The sequence below is a fragment of the Carcharodon carcharias genome, chromosome 1 (genome assembly GCF_017639515.1).
Source record: "Carcharodon carcharias isolate sCarCar2 chromosome 1, sCarCar2.pri, whole genome shotgun sequence".
NCBI classification, from domain to species: domain Eukaryota; kingdom Metazoa; phylum Chordata; class Chondrichthyes; order Lamniformes; family Lamnidae; genus Carcharodon; species Carcharodon carcharias.
This window is the reverse complement of record NC_054467.1, coordinates 51,640,634-51,663,522: the sequence shown is the minus strand read 5'-3', so window position 1 is coordinate 51,663,522 and position 22,889 is coordinate 51,640,634. Positions and strand designations below refer to the sequence as shown.

Here is a 22,889-nt window from a genome sequence, read left to right as displayed (position 1 = left end):
GTGAGGAAATATTTCATCATTCAGTGGGTTATGAATGTTTGGAATTCTCTCCCCCAGATGGCTGTGGATGCTACGTCATTTAGTCTATTTAAGACTGATAATGATAGATTCTTGGGTACTGGGGAAATCAAAGAATGGGAATAGGACAGGTTGATGTAAAAATTCATCCTTGCTCTTATTGAATTTCAGTAGGCTTGAGTGGAGATATGACCTACTCCTGCTCCTGTTTCTTTGCTCTTCTGCCCTAATCTTTCTATGGACATTACCAGATGCTAGTTTGTTGATTTTTATTAATTGTGCTAAGGATACAGTGGATGCTGGTAATGGACAGTTATTGTCTGTCTCTAATCGCTTGAAGAATGTGGCCATGGGCCTTCTAAATAGGAATTTAGTAGCTTGTTAGGTCATCTTAAATGTAATCATGCAATGTGTTGTAAAATTTTGATCTGCATTAGGTATCCTATGATTCAGAAAGTAACATAACTTGTATCTGGTCATATGGTTGTACAAAGAAATTCCTTATTGTGTCTATCAATAGATAGGCTAATCTTACATGTGTTCCTGCTGGCAAATTTCCTATCTTGCAGAAGGGGACAGATAAATGTAATAGTAAGACAAAGCCAGTTGTAAGCCAATATTTGGTTTATTTTATAAACAACATAAGAAAGGAAAGTAGTTTCAATTAATTTCAATCTATTTATGCTACACGTAATGTGTTAATTATTTTTTACCCTTTATTTTGAAAGGAATTATTTAGTACCTGCATCTGGATTTCAGAGTCTGCAGTTTCGCCTTCTGGAGAATAAGATTGGAGTTCCAGAGAGCTTGCGAGTTCCTTATAACAGAAAGCATTATAAGGACAACTTCATTGGGAAGGACAATGAGTTACTGCTTCAATCTGAACTGGAACCAACACTCTTACAACTGGTAGAGGTACTCAACCTTGAGATTCAGTTAATACTTAATGATGTTGTTGATTTTCTCAATAAGGTAACAGATAAGATGAATGATATATCACTAAGCATTCAAGGATGGAATTGTAGAGCCTTTCTGACATTCTGCACTAGCATATAAATACATTATCATCATTTAGGTGATGTGCCGAGTGTCATGAAGCTATTAAAGAATATAATATTATTGGAAGATACTTTTACTTTAAAATAGAGGTTTAGTCTGTGAATGTGTCATAATTGGATTAAAGCCAGCTACTCTGGGTGCTTTGATGTGTACCAGTTTTGAGATGTAAGAGAAGTAGTATGCATTTGCATTTTTTGAATAGAGCATTCAAGAAGTGTGGTGAAATATGGCACCTAGCTAGCAGAGACCAAGCGATATGTTTATATTACTAATAAAATTGGCACTATGAAAAGGGTTTTATTGTTGGAAGAGGCAGAGTTCAAAGAGGCTGGTGACACAATGAAAATTTACATTCAATGAGCTGTGCTAGGTATAACTTTAGCAGTTTTGTTGTGTGGGGCAGAAGCAATATAAGGTCAAAGCCTGTAAGCCTAAATGCTGTGTCTGCATGGAACCAAAGTGAAAGGAATCTAATTTTGAATCCGTAAGGTGAAAGTGCTTTGCCTGGTGCCTGGTTAACTCTAACAGTTGCTGTTGCCTTAGTGGAGATTAGTTTGGGAATTTGTTAAAAGTTGTGATAGTAGCAACTTGTAGCCATGTGTATATGTTTAACTTGTATAAATTAATAAAATGTTTAATTTAGTTTAATATAAAACCTCTCGAGAACTGGTGGCCTGATTCCTGAATTTAGAGTTGCATCTCAAACATAAAACTTAAAAAAAATAAAAGCATAGGTTATGACACTTGTTTAAAGTTTCCCTCTAGGATTTTTAAATAACAGCTTTACTAAAACTGCTGTCTGGTAACACTGAGTGGGGTAGATGACCATGGTATTCCAGACTTTCTGATCTCACTAGAGCAATGGAGATTGAGGGGCGACTTGATAGAAGTTTACAAAATTATGAGTGGCATGGACAGAGTAGATAGTCAGAAGCTTTTTCCCAGGGTGAAAGAGTCAATTACCAGGGGACATAGATTTAAGGTGAGAGGAGAAGACTATGGAGGAGATGTGCGGGTCAAGTTTTTTATGCAGAGGGTAGTGAGTGTCTGGAATTTGCTGCCAGAGGAGATGGTGGAAGCAGGTACGATAGTAGTGTTTAAGAGGCAGCTTGACAAATACATGAATAGGATGGGAATAGAGGGATGGACCCTAGAAGTACAAAATGTTTTAGTTGATGGGCAATATGATCGGCGCAGGCTTGGAGGGCCGAAGGGCCTTTCCTGTGCTGTACTTTTCTTTGTTTTTGTTCTAGCAATAGGGGATGACCTTGTTGTTGGAGTTCTGGTTCAAGCAGACCAGTCTTTAACTTTCAGCAGGTCTTACAGCATCAGCGGAGAGGAACACAGTTAACGTTTCGAGTCCAAATGACTCTTCAACAAGAGTCAAACGGACTCAAAACGTTAACTGTGGTCCTCTCTGCAGATGCTGTCAGACCTGCTGAGTTTTTCCAGGTATTTTTGTTTTTGTTTTGGATTTCCAGCATTCGCTGATTTTTGCTTCAGTCTTTAACACTGTCCAGCTGCTTCCTTTGAAGTCAATGTGTTATAGGGGGGAGTATATGAGCTTCATTGAGGGAGTCTGAAACAATTTATGTTGTCAGCTCTAAAGAAGGGTCATATGGTCTCGAAACATTAACTCTGGGCAGAATTTTCTGTTTGACGTGTGGGGGAGGGCAGGCCCCGCACATCTGTGCATAAAATGACGCACGGTGATGTTGGGCAAGCATCCCAATGTCACAGTGCGCCATCACGATATTTCGCTGGGTGGGTGCATGATGAAGTTAGACAGGCTAGTTAAAGACCTTAATTCGTCAATCCGATTTGTAGGCGCCTGTGCGATCTGCGGGTCAGCGCACGGGCACAATGGGCAGGCGGGTAAGAGACTTTTCTATGAACCTCATCCACGGGCGGGTTAAAAGAGCTTAGTGTGGTTGTCAATCTGTTTTGGGAATTTATTTATAGCAGAAAGTTTTTTAAACTTGCCTGTGTGATCTGTAGCAGTTCAGAACAAATTCCAGAGCTTTCTGTGTACTTTGAACCTTCAGATCAGCAGTCTGCAGTCAGTAACCTTTATCGGGCCTGCAGCTTTCCGGAGGCCTCCCCTTAGCCTGGAAATGGGTTCTGACATGTCCATTGGAGGCAGCTCCTCTGAGGAGGAAGAGAGGGCTAGAATGCAGAGGAGGCCAGGAGTGCACATTCAGCCTCCAGAAGAGCCACCTTTGGGAGTACAGGCGCAGTCAAAAGAGGTGCAGGGCCAAGAGGTAGTCCAAGGTGGAAGGGGCCGCAGAAGAAGCCACTATCCTGCTGCCAGAGTATACAGGCGGCGAAGCAGCTAACTCAATATGACTGGGGTCCAGTGCCAAAGGAGGCTCCGACTGTCAAGGGAGACAGTCAACTGCATCTGTCAGATAATTGGCCCTGAGATCTCCCCTAACTGTGTAGGTGGACACCCCATGCCAGCGGCTCTGAAGGTCACAGTTGCCCTCTGGCTCATTCCAGGGCTAGGTGGGTGATCTTTGCAGTGCCTCCCAATCAGCTGTTCAGGAGTGTATTGACTTTCATCCACTTCCGCTGGGACCAGACAAGCCAGGCTTCACGGCCATTGTTGGCTTCCCCCGCATCCAGGATGCAATAAACTGCACACATGTTGCCATCAAGGCGCCAGCAGGTGAGCCCGGTGCCTCCGTCGACAGGAAGGGCAGCTAGTGTGCGATCACAAGATGCAGATTCTGTAAGCCTGTGCAAGGTACCCAGGCAGCTCCCACAACACCTACATCCTCAGACACTCCCAGGTGCAGGGGCTCTTCAGTGCTCTGGCTCGCCTGGATGGATGGCTTCTGGGTGACAAGAGCTATCCCCTCAGAAGGTGGCTCATGACACCCCTCCACCATCCAAGAACAGAAACTGAGCAGCGGTACAATAGGAGCCACGGCTCCATAAGAGCTGTGGTGGAGAGAACCATCGGTCTTCTCAAGATGTGCTTCCAATGCCAGGACCATTCAGGGGGCGCACTCCAGTACCCCACAGAACATGTCTCGGTGATAGTGGTTATATGCTGCGCTCTCTACAATCTTGCGCTGGAAAGGGGGGACACAGAGGACAATGAAGTCGTCGACACAGTGTCTGCAGCTGCGCACGATGAATCCAGCATTGATTCCGAGGATGAGCATGCACAGGGAAATGTTGAGGGGCTAGACGCTGACCCGGGATTACTCCAGGGAGGCAGGGACATCCGGGAGGCTTTAATCTAACCTTCAGGTAGCTCCACACAAATGGATCAGCAGGACCACCCTTGTCTGGCGCATCCATACTTGGCACCTCAGTGCAAAATCTGCCAGGTCATCAGCTACAACTAAGGGCTTTTGGACATAAACTTGAACGTCCAAACAAACACTCATGACATTTCTTTTAAACATACACATGTAGAACAGACGAGCCACCCTCAGCCATGGTCACACGTCTGATTTTTATTTTAGACATCAGATGTTCTCACAAATCCAAAACAAAACGTTAATCAAGCCAAAAAAAATTGTAAGGACCTAATCTCAGGCCAACACAAAAGTTCCAGTGAGAAACCTGTGGTGTGCCTAAGGTGCCTTATGTTTATGTTTATGTTATGGGTGCTATGTCTTGGTGTTGCCCCATCGCTCGGAGTGGCATTTGAGACATCCTGTTGACACTGCTGTCCTGTTGGCCTCGATGACCTTGGCGGTCGTCCTCTGGCCAGTGGAACCTGTGCTGGGCCCGTCTGAGAGGGAGCTGTCAGTTCCATAGCTGGCATCTCCCCAGCCATCGAAGACTCACCCGATGAAGCGGTCACTGGGAGAGGGGCGGAGCAGCTGATGCCCTCATCCGGAGCGCCCTGAGAGGAGCTCACAGATACGACAGGCAGCTGCTGCACCAACATGAGGTTGCCTCAGACCTCCCTGCTCACCAAGGATGGATGGGCAACGACCTGGGAAGCTTGAAGCCCACACCATCTCCCACTATGGCACTGACCAGCTTTGGCCACTGGCGCTGTGAGGGCTTGCAGGTCCGAGCGTAACCACAGGAGGACCTAATTGTTCTCCTGGAGGCGCCTCTCCATGAGAGTTGCCACTCTCTCCATGGAGGAAGAATGACGCTCTGCCATGAGGCTCATTGCATGATTGATGCTCCACGTGGGCTCCTACACCATGGAAACCAAACGAAGCATAGTCTCATGTATCACTCCCAGATGCTCCCGCACATCCGGCCGCACTTCCTGCAGCTGCTACATCGCAGATGACTCCAGAGGCACATCATCAGGCACTGAATGAGCATGTGCCCGGTTCCCTGCAGTCCTCTGACTGCTGGCGCCATCAGCATTCTCTGTCTCTGCCAGCTCCTCCAGTGAGTGTGAAGTGCCCTCTCCACTGTGCCCTGGGACACTAGCTGCTGTTCCAATGCCCACCGAGGTGCTCGTATCTGCGCTGGTGCCTGCCTCACAGAAATGGTGTGACACAGGTGAAACTTGAGGGCCCTCAGGTGTAAGAGGGGGCACCTGCAGCTTCTCCTGCTGGCCATGCTCTGATGATGCTGAAATTAACAACAAGGACAGTGGATTAGTTGGCGTGCACACAGTGACACACTTCATCCTTTTCCCCGGCTCATTATGCACTCAACATTTCAGAATCAATGGACAGAAACATTGGTGGGGTGGCAAATAGTGGGGAGGATAGCCTCACGTTACAGGCAGAAATGGACGGGATGGTCAGATGGGCTGATGAGAGCCAAATGGAATGTTATGTGGATAAGTGTGCGGTGATGCACTCGGGCAGGACAAACAAGGCACGGGAATACATGATGAATGTTAGGACTGTGGGAAGTAACGAGGACCAGAGGGACCTTGGTGTGCATGTCGACTGGTCCCTTAAGGTAGCGGGACAGGTACATAAGGTGTTTAAGAAGGCAAATGCCATACTTGCCTTTATTAGCTGAGGCATAGAATATAGGAGTAGGGAGGTAATGTTCCAAGTGCAGAAAGCACGGCCTAGGCCACAGCTATAGTTCTGCAAGCAGTTCTGAAATGTGCTTCATGGGTGGGACGTGATTGCAGTGGAGAGAGTGCAGAGGTTGTTGACCAGTATGCTGGCTGGCCTGGAGAGTTTGACTTATAAGGAGAGATAGCATAGACTGGGGTTATTTCCCTTGGAGCAGAGGAGATTGAAGGGTGACATGATTGAGGTGTACAGACTTATGAGGAGCATAGATAGGGTCAACAGAAAGGAACTTTTCCCCTTAGCGGAGGGATCAGTAACGAGGGGGCAAAGATTTAAGGTAAGGGGCATAAGGTTTATTATAGGGGATGCGATTGCACACAGAGGGTGTTGGGTGTCTGGGCCACACTGCCTGAAAGGGTGGTGGATGCAGAAACCCTCCTAACATGTAATAAGTATTTGGATGTGCAGTTGTGATGCCATGGCATACAAGGCCATGGCCATAGTGCTGAGAAATGGGACTAGGAGACTTAGGAATGTGTATGACCCACACATCATCGAAGGGCCGAAGGACTTTTTTCTATGATCCACACCTCTGTGACCGAGCAATGTTGCAACAATAACAAATTAAACAATCATCAGTGCTATGGATGTTGGTAGGACATTGCAGATCTCACGTTTGGCCTCAAATACCTGGCCATTCCACCCCAGCCTCATTGACACCAGTTGACCTGGGTGCATGGCGCCTCTCAAGCTCCAGGGCCTCCTGTTCGAAGTGGGTTAAGATGAGGAGGTGTGCCTGGCCACCTGCAGTCCTCGAAGGCTCTGATGCATTATGAGCATTCTTCTCCTGAGAAAGAGAGAACACCATTCATTGTGGCAATTTGCACATGGACTCTGCACGCACAGGCCGCACCCCAACCACGGTGGACAATATCAGGCCTCCAGTGCCTCCTCTCCACACCACTGCTGATCAGTCACACAAAGATAGTAGGCCTGCTCCCAACCCCTCCCCAACGGCCACCTTGGACACATGCTGCATGCATCACTTTAAGGACCACATGGTCTTAGCTCCCATAGCAAGGAGGCGCAACCAGGTGCGGTGTCGAGGGCAGCAGATGGCTCTTGGCCACGACACCTTGAGGCTCCCCTTCCACCATCTCATCACCCTGAATAGGACATGTGTTGGAGTTCTGAGTATGCGCCTAGCTGCATCTCCTGCAAGTTGCCCCCAGACTAGTCATGTGCAACTAAGAGCAACACATGGTGCAGGGGAGAACTCATCTCCTCATGAACCACTCAGGCTGATCTAAGCATGGGCACTATCTGCTTGCCCTCCCAGCACAGGAAAAATGTCCTACTTGATTCAATGCAGGTGCAACAGTAAGAATTTGGGGAAGGGCCTCAAAGGCTAAGACTTACCTGCAAGGTTAAATGCCCAATGCCAACATGGTATTCACCCTTCCAGGGCACAACAAATCGTTGAAGCATTTACGACACTGGATCCAGATGTGCCGCACCACATGGTGGGAGCTCACCACCTCCGCCATCTCCTCCAAGGCACATTTGGTCATGGGGGGCCTCCTCCTCCCACCCTGGGGGACAAATACCTCCTGTCGTGCTGCCATCTCCTCGAGGAGAGCAGCAAGGCAGTCATCAATAAATCGAGGGGCGCTGGCCTACCTGCATCCTGCCCTGCTCCTCTGCCCTTCCCTCCAGTGTGCCCTGCTCAGCCGACCCCCTGAGGTGTGACCTGGAACTGGTCATTGTGAGCAGCCTACAAAAGCCTGCCAGGCCTTCCTTTAAACAGACTGCCAGGTCACTATTGGACCCAGCAGTCTGTGCATGCCTGCCACAGCCCACACACTCCTGCTTTTCACGGGAATCAGCAAATACGCTGGGTGGGCCTTAATTGGTCACCTGCATAAAATGACGGTGCGGACCCAATTACGGGTGCCGATCAGGTCTACGCCCGCCCGCGCCCACTCCAGCTCTGCCCGCCGACAGGCAGAAAATTCACCCTCTGTTTCTCTCTCCACAGATGCTGCCAGATCTGCTGAGTTTTTACCGTATTATCTGTTTTTATTTCAAATTTCCAGCATCTGCAGTATTTTGCTTTTATGTTGTATAAGGCAGATTTTTTATGGAAGGGATATTATTTTCTCTTCTCAGCACTCCCGCAGCACTGCATTCATGCTACTTGAGGGACCCTTCATTAACATATTTAAAGGTCTAATCATGCAACTTACAGTTGAGGTACTTGTGACTTAATTTTACTGGTTCCAAGTATTGTATTGTTCTTTGCTAACTTCCTGGATTTTCAACAGCATGATGCTGGGTCCTTTCAAAGAGACCATGGAGTTTTTTGGCCTGTCAATAGAAAGCATGCTTCAGTAATGGGTCTATAGTCATACATCTTCCTGGAATATGGCATGTCTTGGAAATGGAGAAGAAAGAGATAAGAAGTGTGCAGAGGGAGGAATAGGACTCTCAAGTAGAAGGTCAAATAAATAAATTAAGACCTTCTCCTTCCTCACCCTCAAGTAGCAGGAAACAGGAAACTGTCCCAGGTAGACACGATGCTTAATCAATATTGGACCCTGGGCCTCATTTGAATAAGATTGATGAGCTGTGGAAGTTAACCATGCAACACCGGCAGTGACACATTGCAACAGAGTCCAGCGTAGAGGGGAAGAGAATGGGAGAGGTCCAGAAGTGGACGCCAGTGGTACTAAAGAGCTGGAAGAAGCACTCTTCCACATCCTGGCCCAAGATTAAGGTCAGTGTTTTTCCAAAAGTTTACCTTTTGGCAGAGGCCTCCATTTGTCCATTTAAGTACAGTTGGTTAGGCTGCTGATAGACCAAGTAATCCTGAGTGAAGCAGGCTCAACAAAGGCACTGTTGAAGGCAAAACATTTTCTAAAATTGTCTCTTTTTGGCACATTGAATTTGCCTAATACTTACATTGGACTGATGCCTCAGATAGCGATCTACAGCACCCAAACCAATGTTTTTCTGATAATACTTCAGGGGAAGGAATTTGGCTTCCTAAATTAGACCTCTATATTCCCAATTCCTACCTGGTAAACAGGCACGATGAGGTTTAATTTCTGCAGCATATCCTTTAAAGGTGAAACTGTAGATGGAAAATGCTTCAAAAGAAGGAATATGGAAATCTTTATCCAAAAATTGAGGCATTGAATATAGAAGTAAAGGATTTGTACAGGATTTTAGTTAGGCCACCAGTTTAGCATGTAATGTTGGGCACCCAATATTATAATATTATAAGAATAATATCAGAGCCATGGTCAGGGCTTCCCTAAGTTTACCTAAGATTATATCATGAGTAAGAAGTTCTGAGGAAGGCTTGAAAAGTTCCACCTTTCTTCCTGGGGCTGGAAAGGTTCAGGGCCAACTTAAAAAGATTTCAAGACTACTAAATCTTCTTAAAGGATAGTGAAAGATCAGTCCTGATATTTTCAGGGAGAGAGCAGAGGGAGGGTGACATTTTGAGTTTGGGAAACCTGGAATTTAACAACAGGATCTGATTAACATTTTTTGTTTCCTTTTTCCAGTTAAATTGAAAGGCTGGTTCACTGTCAGGTGGATAGACCTTTTACACCAGGCCACAGTCAGGGAGCAAAAAGAAGTGAGTAAGGGATCACAAAGGCCTGGAATGGGATATTGGAGAACGGGGTGGTGGGAGATTTGGAGCTGGAATGGAGGTGATTATGGGCAGGAGAGGGGGAGATCGGAAGAGTTGAGTGGGGGGCTCAGCAAAAACTGGGACAACCTTGCCACCTCAAGGTGATGAAGCAATGGCACATTTGTGTGCAGGCACTGAGAAGTCCAACCTTAAGAGTCTCTTACTGTGTAGTTGTGACTATTGCGGGAAGAAGAGTTTGGTCACAAAGTTGGTAGATAGCGATGTGTGTCCCATCACCTTGACACTCCAAGAGGTTACTGGAGGTCAAACACCCTTTAAGCATGCTCTGGAATCACACATCGTTGCTTCAGACAAGGTGGAGGGGTGCAAAGGGAAAGGAGTGAGTATGTATGAAGCAGAACAAGTGCTCCTTATTAGCAATGGCACATGCCCTTCAGGGATTCATGTTTTCTGATCATGTTGGACTTTGCTAGGGCCATGACTGGAGGGTGCACTGGTTCAGTCTAAGAGGAGGCATCGCAATATCAGGCAGTCAAGCATCTGACCTCGTCATGCTCAGGTGCTCCATTGTAGGGTTAGAAGAAATGCAGCTCAGGATCCTGAACTTTAACTGCCGGATGTCGGTGTCATTTTGGCGAGTGTATCACAATTGGCTGAGTAACTGCTAAGTGCAGTCACGGCAATGATATTTCATCGGCTGCCTTGTCCCAAGTGTTATGTTCCTGTGTCACCATCAATGTAACACACCGTGTGTGGCTGCGTTGGTCCTGATGGATCTCCATGAGGAGTCTTGCCAAATTGAAGGCATTAGGCGTCTTGTTGTGTGCTGTTGCGACTGGGATGTTGGATGGACGTGTGACGTGGCAACACTTTCTGATATCTGATGCTGGGGCGCCGTCCTCCATGCAGCACCTTGTCTCAGCACGGACACATGTCCTCAAGGCTTGTTCATCCTTCACAGCGTCAGGGCTATGTGAGCATTCTGTGCACTGTCATCTGGAGGTTCAAGGGTGAAATTGGAGGAGTAGCTGTGCTGGCCAATGATGGAGGAGAGCTGCCCAGGAGGATCCTCAGTGCATCTCATCATCCTCCTGAAATCTGCTGGCAATGAGGGTATCAAGAGCACACCTGCCTCATCTGGCCTATGCAATGGCCTCTTCACCTGCATCCTCAGCTCTCAAGACCTCATCACCAGCATCCTCTTCAAGGTCCTCCTCATCGAAGGAAAAGTGCAGATCCTCCATCTCGTCATTTGCCAAGTCCTCCCCACTTTGTAGCTCTCAGTTGTGTAGCACACAGCAAGCCACAATGATGCATGAGACCCTCTGGGGAATGTATTGGAACACTCCGCAAGATCTGTCAAGGCATTAGAATTGCATTTTCAGTACCCCTACGATGTGTTCCACTAATGACCGGGTTGTGACATGAGCTTCGTTGTGCCTTGTCTCTACAGGAGTCTGAGACCACCACACAGACATCATTAGCCACATCCTTTGTGGGTAACCCTTGTCCCCAAAGAGCAAACCCTGCTTCCTATGTGGTCCCTTGAAGATGTCAGGGAACAGAGACCTACCCAGGATGTACTGGTCATGGACACTACCTGAGAACCTGGTGCATATCTGCATGGTAAGTTTGTTATGGTTGCACACCAGCTGCACATTAAGCGCATGGTAGCGTTTCTAGTTGATATACTGGACTGCTTGTTGCCAGGGAGCATTTATGGTCACATGAGAGCAGTCGATGGCATCCTGCATCTGTGGGAGACCAGAAATCTCAGCAAATCCATTGGCTTGCTTGATCTCTGTCAAAGAATGACCTCCCATGTGTGTTCGTGGGTGAATGCTAAGGAGATGCCACAAGAGTCCCCAATGGAGCCCCGGAAGGAACCACTGGCGGAGAAGTTGAGAGCAGCAGTTACTTTCACAGCTACTGGTAATGGATTTGCCCTATGGTGCCAAATCCAGCAGAATGTGTCAAATATGAGTCACCAGGTCCTTTGGCATGCAGAGGCGTCTGAGACACTAGTTCTCACTCAACTGCAAATAACACAGTCTATGCGCACAGGGCCTAGCCAGGCACCTACGAATGATGGCTCGCTAAGAATCATCTTCTGCGTCTGGAGGAGAACATGCTGCCCCTTGTTGTTGAGGGTTCTGCTCCTCCCTTTGGCGAGCCAGGTACCTCCTTCATCTCATTTTTCTCTCTTGCGTATAAACAATAATGTAGACAGTGATAACACTAGGCTCCATATTCCTGATGGTCTCATCACTGTAGTATCAATGGGCAGAATTTTGAGGTCAGCAGGTGGGCACGGTGGGCAGGCCCGGGAGTGGTCAGGAAACAGCTTGCCACCCGCGATCGGCCCCCGACCGTGATTTCATGCTTGCGGACCAATTAGGGCCTACCTAGCTTGAAACGCGGCTCCTCATTGGTCAGGAAGGGGCAGGCGGGGTGGGTGCCTGCCATCCGCTGGATCCAATATCAACCTGGTGGCCAGTTTAAAAATGGCCCAGGCAGCCCCTGGAAGGCTGCCATGGAAGAAGGTCTCCTCTGCATTGTCAATATTGAAGTTATGGAGTCGGGTGCAGCTGGACACAGCAGGCAGGAGGGCAGGTCGGGTGGGCACTCGGCCCCCCACTTTTCTGATAGGTGCCTCACCATCCTCCTGGAGGAGGTGGCTGTCAGGTGGGACACCCTTCTCCCCAGTGATGGGAAGAGGAGGCCATGGACCTCACAAAGAGGGCATGGGAGGAGGTTGCAGCATTGGTGAGCAGCCATGACATGGTGCGGCGCACATGGATACAGTGCTGGAAGTGCTTCAATGACCTGCTGCGCTCAGGGAGGGTGAGTACCATGTTGGCATGGGTCAGTGTGCAGAAGTGTTAAGGTGTAGCAGTCCTCCATGGACTTCAAGGGCATTAGAGCCTGAGTACCAACTGTCGGTGACTCCGGAGCTGGCCAAGGGGGTGCCCCCTGGCTGCTTGGACTGAGTGCCTTGCGACTCAAGGGCCACAACTCAGATGTACCCTGCAAGGTGTCCCTCAGCAGGGGTTGGTCAAGCTGCATTGGCGCTGCAGGTAGAGAGTGGACTCATCAATGGTCCTCTGTTCGTTCAGAAGAAGACAAGCCATAATCAATTAGAGAGGTCACAGACAGGCGGAGGCCTGCCCAACCTGCTGCTGCTCGCCAGGTTCAAGCAGGACACCCTTGAGTTGGAGAGCTGGCATGCTCCACGTGCAACCATGTATGGGTTTTCTGTTCATTTACGTTTGGCTTTTATGTCTGCTGGTGTGGACATCAACACCAGTAATTGTAATCATTATGCTTTCAATATGACAATAACCTTAAATTTGCTTTGGCTCTGATGGCCTGAGTATGCTTCTCCTATTATCTTTCTGGTGCAGGGTATGCCAGTATGTAATGCTGGATGTGAGTGACTCCATGCTTTATTGCACAGGCATTGAGTGGACTTTGAGTATAAATGAGAGGGTCATTTCAGATATCCGGGATGGAGGTGGCATCCCTGACATGAGGTGGCAGCAGATCTTTGGTAGCCTTGTTGAAGGAGCATTGGATTAAGGCACCTCTGGTGGGCCTGCCTCCCTGGGAGGTACCGAGATCTGCCTCCATGCCCTCAGCTTTCTCCTCACCGGGCTCCTCTTCTGACTCACCACAGGTTTCATCCTTTATGACCTGTGGAGCTGCCTCAAGATCCTCTTCCTCCAGTGGGTCCCGCCTTGCCAGTGCCAGGTTGTGGAGAATGCAGCATGCAACCACTATCAGTGACTCCAGCCCTGCGTGGGGTATTGTAGTGCACCCCCTGAATGGTCCAGGCATCAGAAGCGCATCATGAGAAGACCTGTGCTCCTCTCTACCACCACCCTTATGGAGGCATGATTCATACTGTAATGCTTCTCTGCCTCTGCCCTTGTCACCCAGCAGCCATCCATCCATTCGATCTGGAGCACTGAAGAGTCACAGTGTCTGGGAGTGTCATAGGAACTGCCAGGGTACCTTGCACAGACTTACAGAATCTGCATCCTGTGTTCACACAAAATCTGCACGTTCATGGAGTGGAATCCCTTCCTGTTGACGAAGGCACCCGGGTGACCCGCCGGCGCCTTGATGGCCACATGTGTGCAATCGATGGCACCCTGGACACGGGGGAACCCAGCAATTGCTACAAAGCCTCTGACTCGATCAGCCTGGTTGGCCTCATCTGTAAGGTAAAGAATAAAGGTCAGTATCTGCCTAAACTAAGACTGTGTCAGCTTGGCGCAACTGTGGACAGCTGATTGGGAGACTCCATACAGATCCCCTATTGAGCCCTGGAAAGAGCCAGAGGCATAGAAGTTGAGGGCCACTGTGACCTTCAGAGCCACTGGTATGGGTTGTCCACTCACACAGTGGCAACTAATCTCAGGCCTAATCATCTGGCAAATGGAGGTCGCAGTCTCCCTTGAGAGGCGGAGTCTCCTTCAGCATTGCACCTCGGACATATTGAGGTAGCTGCATCATTGCCTCTAAACCCTGGCAACAGGATAATGGTGTCTTCTGTGGCTCCTTCCACCTTGGACTTCCTGCTAGCCCTGCGCCCCTTGTGCCTGAGCCTCTCCTCCCACAGGTTCCTCCCCTGGAAGCTGATTTGGGACACCTTGCCCCCTCTCCCTTCTGCCCCTCTCTTCCTCCTTAGAGGAGGTGCTACCTACGGAAACCACAATCCCCATTGCCAGGGTACTGGAAGGCTGTCTGATACCTGGAAGGGTCCACATTGTCTGAATCCTTTGGAGGCCTTGCAGATACCAATAAGTCCTGAAATGAAGCCTGGAAATGCTAAGAATGAAGCCCCAAACAGAGATGAAGCTGTCAAGTGCCAAAAAGCAACCAGCAGCAAACCATCTCCAAAACTCCTCACTACTCACACTGGCAATTCTGTTGACCCTTTTTATCCCGCCCTTGGATGAGGTTTTTGAATTTGTCGGCTGCCTGCCTGCCCATTTTGCCCGTGTGACAAGCACAAAATCATACGGACAATATAAATTATAGCTTAATTGCTTTTTTAATGTCCTTAACTCGCCTTGTAATTGATGGCAGGCACAGCTCTGACTCCTGCACGTGCCTATCAAGTGAAACATCCCGCGAATGTGCAATGACATTGGGACACTCACCCAACGTCATCGTGCGCTATTTTACGGTCAAGCATGTCAGGCCTGCGACTGCACACCAAGCAAACATTCTGGCCAATAAGAAACATGCAGGAGTCATCATTTGTTTCAAAAGGTCCACTTTCTGCCAAGGAATCGTCTGTGATTGTGGGCTCAAGGCCTCTTCACATATGCCAGAGAGTATTGGCTCCTTAAATGATGCCCAGGGTGGGGTGCGCATGAACGTTCACCACAACCACCCCAGCCCACATGACCGACTGCCGACAGCTTTGGCAGACGACTGGATGTTCTGCTGTCAGCCCAGGTGCTGGGATCATCATTACCTGCATTCCAAGGCTGCACTGTTTGGACTGACCATGAGGGTGAATGTTCAATGTCTACATGGGATTAATTTAGAGGGTCCAAAAGCTTTCCCTCTGTGAGTGGTGAATGGCCACATTTCCAAGGGGGTTTTCAAGCTTGTCCAGTCGCCCAAATGCTTTTTAAAATTCATTCATGGGATGTGGGCATCGCTGGCTGGGCCAGCATTTATTGCCCATCCCTAATTGTCCTTGAGAAGGTGGTGGTGAGCTGCCTTCTAGAACTGCTACAGTCCATGTGGTATAGGTACACCCACAGTGCTGTTAGGGACGGAGTTCCAAGATTTTGACCCAGCGACAGTGAAGGAATGGCGATATATTTCCAAGTCAGGATGGTGACCGATTTGAAGGGCAACTTCCAGGTGGTGGTGTTCCCATGTACCTGCTGCCCTTGTCCTTCTAGCTGGTAGTGGTCGTAGGTTTGAAAGGTGCTGTTGAAGGAGCCTTGGTGAATTCCTGCAGTGCATCTTGTTGATGGTAGACACTGCTGCTACTGTGCATCAATGGTGGAGGGAGTGAATGTTTGTGCATATGGTGTCAATCAGGCGGACTGCTTTGTCCTGGATGGTGTCAAGCTTCTTGAGTGTTGTGCAGCTCGCACTCATCCAGGCAAGTAGGGAGTATTCCACCACAGTCTTTGTAGATGGTGGACAGGCTTTGGGTAGTCAGGAGTTGAGTTAGTCATTGCAGAATTCCTAGCCTCTGACCTGCTCTTGTAGCCATAATATTTATATGGCTAGTCCAGTTCAGTTTCTGGTCAATGGCATCCTCCAGGATGTTGCTAGTAGGGGACTCAGTGATGGTAATGCCATTGAATGTCAAGGGGCAATGGGTAGATTCTCTCTTGTTGGAGATAGTCATTGCCTGGCATTTGTGTGGCACGAATGTTACTTGCCACTAGTCAGCCCAAGCCTGGATATTGTCAATGTTTGAACCAAGGCTGTAATGAGGTCAGGATCTGAGAGGCCCTGGCGGAACCCAAACTGATCATCAGTGAGCAGATTATTGCTAAGCAAGTGCCGCTTGATAGCACTATTGATGACACCTTCCATTACTTCACTGATAATCAAGAGTAGACTGATGAAGGAGTAGTTGGCGGCGTTGGATTTGTCCCGCTTTTTGTGTACAGGACATACCTGGGCAATTTTCCACATAGCCGGGTAGATGCCAGTGTTGTAGCTGTACTGAAACAGCTTGTCTAGGGGCACAGCAAGTTCTGGAGCACAAATCTTCAGTACTATTGCTGGAATATTGTCAGGGCCCGAAGGCCAAGATGGATCATCCGCTCGGCACTTCTGGCTGAAGATTGTAGCAAATGCTTCAGCCTTATCTTTTCACACTGATGAGCTGGTCTCCTCCATCATTGGGGATGGGGATATTTGTCGAGCTGTGCAGTTCCATAACACTCTGGTGAATTTGAAGACTGCAAATAAGCAGTTAAGACTAGGGGAACAATCATTGCCCCTTTGAGGGACCAATATTGCATGAATGAGCATTATTGCTTCACTTTCCTGATTCCCTGCATCCTGACTCCCTCATTTTGGAACTATAATTTCAGTTTAGTGGCCTTTTAGTGCCCCTGCATGCCCTAGTCATGTGTCTCTGTTCAACCTTCCCTGCTCGTTGCCCCCAAGGGAGCCCATGTCCTGCAGCCCATACCCTTCTCTCAGTCCTGTCTGGACCTTTCCCCAGTGGAGCCCTTGCCCTGAAGCACAGTAAAAGCCACCTCTGCCTTAACCCTGCTGTGGTACCTGTAGAGACTTGCTTTGAGAGCCCCCTGAAACTGATGCAGTGCAGCCTGTGAAGCCTGGCACTGACTTCCATAAGCATTGCATGATGCAGGGTATGCACATTGGGGTCAGGAGCAAATGCAGGTCGCCAGCTACACGTTCTTTAAATCCTGTTGTGAAACACGGCGTTCTAATTGCACATCAATGTGCACTCATAATCCAATGTGGAGAGGTGATTCCAGCAAGTAGGCATCATAATGAGATGCTGATTTATGCTAATGGAAATCATGACAATCGGCAGCAGGAAACACAGCCCGCCATTGATGGCTGAAGTGCACAATCGCTTCCTCATCTTACATCATCATAAAATTGATTTTGGACCTTCTCATGAGATGTAGCTCATGCACCCACCATGATGCCTGCATGGCTGGCAGCTGAAAATCCCAGTCCTGGTCTCACCAATGCCCTGTATAACTGAAGCATAACCTCCCTAATTTTGTATTCAATTCCCTTTGCAATAAACAATAGCATTCTATTAGCTTTCCTAAACTTGCTGTATCTGCTTAGCAGCTTTTTGTGATTCATACACTAGGACACCCAGATCCCTCTGTATCTCAGAGCTCTGCAATCTCTCACCATTCAGATAATATGCTTCTTTTTTATTCTTCCTGCCAAAATGGACAATTTCCCATTTGCCCACACTGTACTCCATTTGCCAGATCTTTTCCCACTCACTTAACCTGCCTATGTCCCTTTGTGGCCTCCATATGTCCTCTTCACAACTTACTTTCCTACCTATCTTTGTACCATCAGCAAATTTAGCAACCGTACCTTTGGTCACTCCATCCAAGTCATTTATATCAATTGTAAAAAGTTGAGGCCCCAGCACTGATCCCTGTGGCATATCACTTATGATATCCTACCAACCAGAAAAAGACCTATTTATGCCTACTCTCCGTTTCCTGCCAGCCAGCCAATTTTCTATCAATGCCAATATGTTACCCCCTACACCATGAGCTTTTATTTTCCACAATATCTTTGATGTGGCACCTTATCAAATGCCTTCTAGAAATAAAAACAATCAGAAATAAAAACTAAAAGTGCTGGAAATAAACAGGTCAGACTACATCTGTCGGGAGAAACAGTTTCAGGTCAGATGTCCTTTCATCAGAACTGAAGAAAAATAGAACGTAAGAGTTTTTAAGCCAGTGGAAGGGGAGAGGAGACAGGAAGAACAAAGGAGAACATGTGTGGAGGCCAGGGGAGATTAATTAACAAAAGGTTTCATGATGCAGCAACCAAAGAGAGTGGTAATGGATATAATAAAGAAACAAAAGGGGCATGAATTCCTGCATAAAAACCATCTGAATGCACCATGAAGTGATGAAGAAAGAAATGAGACAAAGCTTAACCATGCATAACAAAAAAAAGGAAAGACAAAATAAGAGAAGAAAAAACACATGGGGCATAATTTTATGGCCCTATTGCAGTGGGGGCAAGGCAGTAAAATGTGGCAAGCCATCTAAAAGCCTATTGACTTCGGCAGGACCATAAAATCCTGCTGGCATAAAATCCCACTCTTGGGTGAGAATCCTCAGTTGAGGAAAAGGAAGGCATGTCAGAAGCACTGTTGTGGAAGGTTGTATCATCAGAACTGAAATGATGGAGACAGAGAACCTGGGTGAATGGAATGGAATCCTCACAGGAAGCAGGGTGTGAGGAAGTGTAGTCAAGGTAGATGTGGGGGTCCATGGATTTTTAATGAATAGATAGCCTATCTCCAGAAATAGGGAGACAGAAGTCAAGGAAGGAAAGGGGAAAGTCAGAGATGGACCAGGTCAAGGCGAGGAAAGGGTGGAAATTGTAACAAAGCCAATTAAATTTTCTGTTTTAATATGCCTTTAAAGGATTGTAGCATAAAACCACTAGAAATAAAGTGTGTCATACGATCCAGTTTTAGTTTCACTTTTGCTTTTCCAGCAGAGTGCAGCACATCTCTGCCGCTGATGTGTCTTCAAGCTTTCTGCCTCTATAAATGTTTTCATGTGCCTTGTCTCATTAAATGAACCTACAACATGTTTACACAATCCCTTATGAGTGATCGATGCCTTTATATCATTATAACACACACAACATTTCCCAGTTCACATCGACAGCAGGAGGTGGCATGAACCTGTCATCAATGTACCAGAAATAGATTTGAGGGAGGGGGCCTGAGTAGAGCTGGAATAATGGATATTCCAAGGAAATGTCATCCCAACCTGAAATGTTAACTTTGTCTCTCTCCACAGACAAGCCTGACCTGACCTGGGTATTGCCAGCATTTTGTTTTTATTTCATTCCCAGCATCTGCAGTATTTTACTTCAGTGCCACCCCAGCTCTGAATTTCATTACATCTGGGCTCCTTTCAGGCATCAGCTGGGGATATCTGCAGAACCACAAAATCTACTTTCCACAAGTCTGTCTCTCATTTCACAGATACCAAGCTTTCCAAGGCCACTAAACATGTACACGTTGACATTGATAGCACCAGTCTGACACAGAGAGCTCTTACCTTTACTGCAGTTACTGAATTTCCAGGGGAGCACTGACAGCACATCTGTGGCAATCAAGCTGCTATCAGATAACCCTGCAACATTCATTAACCAGAAGGAATTCCACTCCCTCAATGTGCAGATTGTTTATTGCTATGGTGAGTTTATTATGCATGTGTGCGATTTCCTGGAATCTGCCATAAGTCTTACATCCTGCACCAGTTAAGTCTACCTCAGTTGATTGCACCTCCCAGCAGAATGAGCTAAAAACAAAAAAACTGCGGATGCTGGAAATCCAAAACAAAAACAGAATTACCTGGAAAAACTCAGCAGGTCTGGCAGCATCGGCGGAGAAGAAAAGAGTTGACGTTTCGAGTCCTCATGACCCTTCGACAGAACTTGAGTTCGAGTCCAAGAAAGAGTTGAAATATAAGCTGGTTTAAGGTGTGTGTGTGGGGGGCGGAGAGATTGAGAGACAGAGAGGTGGAGGGGTGGGGGTGTGGTTGTAGGGACAAACAAGCAGTGATAGAAGCAGATCATCAAAAGATGTCAACGACAATAGTACAATAGAACACATAGGTGTTAAAGTTAAAGTTGGTGATATTATCTAAACAAATGTGCTAATTAAGAATGGATGGTAGGGCACTCAAGGTATAGCTCTAGTGGGTTTTTTTTTTATAATGGAAATAGGTGGGAAAAGGAAAATCTTTATAATTTATTGGAAAAAAAAAGGAAGGGGGAAACAGAAAGGGGGTGGGGATGGGGGAGGGAGCGCACGACCTAAAGTTGTTGAATTCAATATTCAGTCCGGAAGGCTGTAAAGTCCCTAGTCGGAAGATGAGGTGTTGTTCCTCCAGTTTGCGTTGGGCTTCACTGGAACAATGCAGCAAGCCAAGGACAGACATGTGGGCAAGAGAGCAGGGTGGAGTGTTAAAATGGCAAGCGACAGGGAGGTTTGGGTTATGCTTGCGGACAGACCGCAGGTGTTCTGCAAAGCGGTCGCCCAGTTTACGTTTGGTCTCTCCAATCAATGACCCAAACCTCCCTGTCGCTTGCCATTTTAACACTCCACCCTGCTCTCTTGCCCACATGTCTGTCCTTGGCTTGCTGCATTGTTCCAGTGAAGCCCAACGCAAACTGGAGGAACAACACCTCATCTTCCGACTAGGGACTTTACAGCCTTCCGGACTGAATTTTGAATTCAACAACTTTAGGTCGTGCGCTCCCTCCCCCATCCCCACCCCCTTTCTGTTTCCCCCTTCCTTTTTTTTTCCAATAAATTATAAAGATTTTCCTTTTCCCACCTATTTCCATTATAAAAAAAAACCCCACTAGAGCTATACCTTGAGTGCCCTACCATCCATTCTTAATTAGCACATTTGTTTAGATAATATCACCAACTTTAACTTTAACACCTATGTGTTCTATTGTACTATTGTCGTTGACATCTTTTGATGATCTGCTTCTATCACTGCTTGTTTGTCCCTACAACCACACCCCCACCCCTCCACCTCTCTGTCTCTCAATCTCTCCGCCCCCCACACACACACCTTAAACCAGCTTATATTTCAACTCTTTCTTGGACTCGAACTCAAGTTCTGTCGAAGGGTCATGAGGACTCGAAACGTCAACTCTTTTCTTCTCCACCGATGCTGCCAGACCTGCTGAGTTTTTCCAGGTAATTCTGTTTTTGAGCAGAATGAGCTGCTGGTTCCTTGGAGATAAGATCTTCTGAGGACCTGGCTAATGATACCTGCAAGGAATCCTGCCCATGATGCTGAGGAGAAGTACAATGGGAGCCACATCACCACAATGGCAATTATTGAGCAAGCCATTGGCTTTCTGAAAATAATATTTAGGTGTCTTGACAGACCTCGGGAAGCCCTTTAGTATGCAAGGGCAAGGCTCCACAGAGTGGTGGTAGTCTACTGTGCCTTGCACAACATGGCACTCCAGAGAGGAATGGAGCTTCAAAAGGAGGAACTTCACAACTTGTCATCTTCTGATGAGGAGGAGAAAAATGAGGAAGAGCTGGATTATATGGAGCTGGAGGAAGAAGAGTATAATGTGGCCAGGAGGACTGCAGTCAGACATTTGTCTACCAGAGAAGCCCACGACAGCTTCACAGAAACATGGTTCAGATAATGAACAAGCCTAAAGTCATTTGGAACTGTAACCCTGAATGCTGTGAGACCCCATTCCCCAGCACAAGGCATTGCCACAGTTGATCACAAACACACAGCCTATGCTCTGGCCTCCAATATAATGAAGCTTTTTGTCCATTGGAGAATTGGAATGCAACAATGAAGAGGGCAAGACATATAAAAAATCTACCCTCATTTACTATTGCATGAATTAAGCAACATTTACATAGTTACAAAGTGAATCCCCTTGTGCAAACTATGACATCTTCTTCTTCCACTTCCTACCATATCAATGTAATTCCACCCCTGTGGCTTCAGCAGAGTCAGAAGAAGGCTGCTCATTCCCTTGCTCTGACAAATGAGGTTCCCGTGGTGGATGTCCTATGGGTTTTGGAGTCCATGAGAGACCCACTTTTATAAATTCACAAAGCTCCTAGCAGGCACCTTAGCCATATCACTGAGCTATACATGGCTGTAAGCAATAACACACTATTTGTAAGGCCATACCTTTGTGTTCTGGCTGGGTGAGATGTGTTAAAATTAACCCCACTTTGTTTTGTCCTCAATATAAAGCATTTTGAGACGTCTTCCTATATGTGAGAAATAGTATACATTTGCAAAGTTTTGACAATACTCTATCTTAACTAACATCTAATTTCATTACCTGCCTTGATAAAATTTTAGCATGTAATAACAGAAGCACAACCTTAAAGATTTGTTTGGTTAGTAAAGCAGGTACGGATGGCCAAGATTTATTTGGAAGTTAAGTAAAAAAAATTGGTCATGGTCAAAAGTTGAAGTGCACAGTGAGTGGGTGCGTGGAGTAAGTTCACATTACAATTTCTACATATCCTTTACCTGTAAATACTATAGCCCTGAAACTGTGGTACATTTAAAGAGAAACTTGCCATTTATGTAGCAACTTTCACAACCTCAGTTTATCCCAAAGCCTTCTACAATGAAATGTTGTAGTGTAGGAAATGTAGCAACCGATTTGTGCACTGCAAGCTACCAAAAACAACAATGTGACCAGATAATATGTTTTTGTGATGCTGATTGAGAATTAAATATTGGCTGGGCTGCTAAGGTTAACTGTAGTGCTCTTCTTCAAACCAGGACGATCTTTTACGACCAGCTGAGAGAGCAGGTTTTCTTCACTCCAACCGTGCAGCACCCCCTGAGTATTGCATTGGCGTGTCAGCATAGATTGTTGTGCTCAAGTCTCTGTACTTGAACTCACCCCCTTAGAGGTGA

The 22,889-nt window shown here is 47.0% G+C and overlaps 1 protein-coding gene across 1 annotated transcript in view; it reads left to right on the top strand.

The window, feature by feature from the left end:
• The window catches only part of tdo2a (tryptophan 2,3-dioxygenase a), a 103,656-nt gene that overhangs the window by 30,770 nt on the left and 49,997 nt on the right, over positions 1–22,889 (top strand). Inside the window, exon 6 of the mRNA XM_041178131.1 lies at positions 747–933. Coding sequence (XP_041034065.1) covers positions 747–933 — 187 coding nt within the window. The remainder of the gene's footprint in view (positions 1–746; positions 934–22,889) is intronic.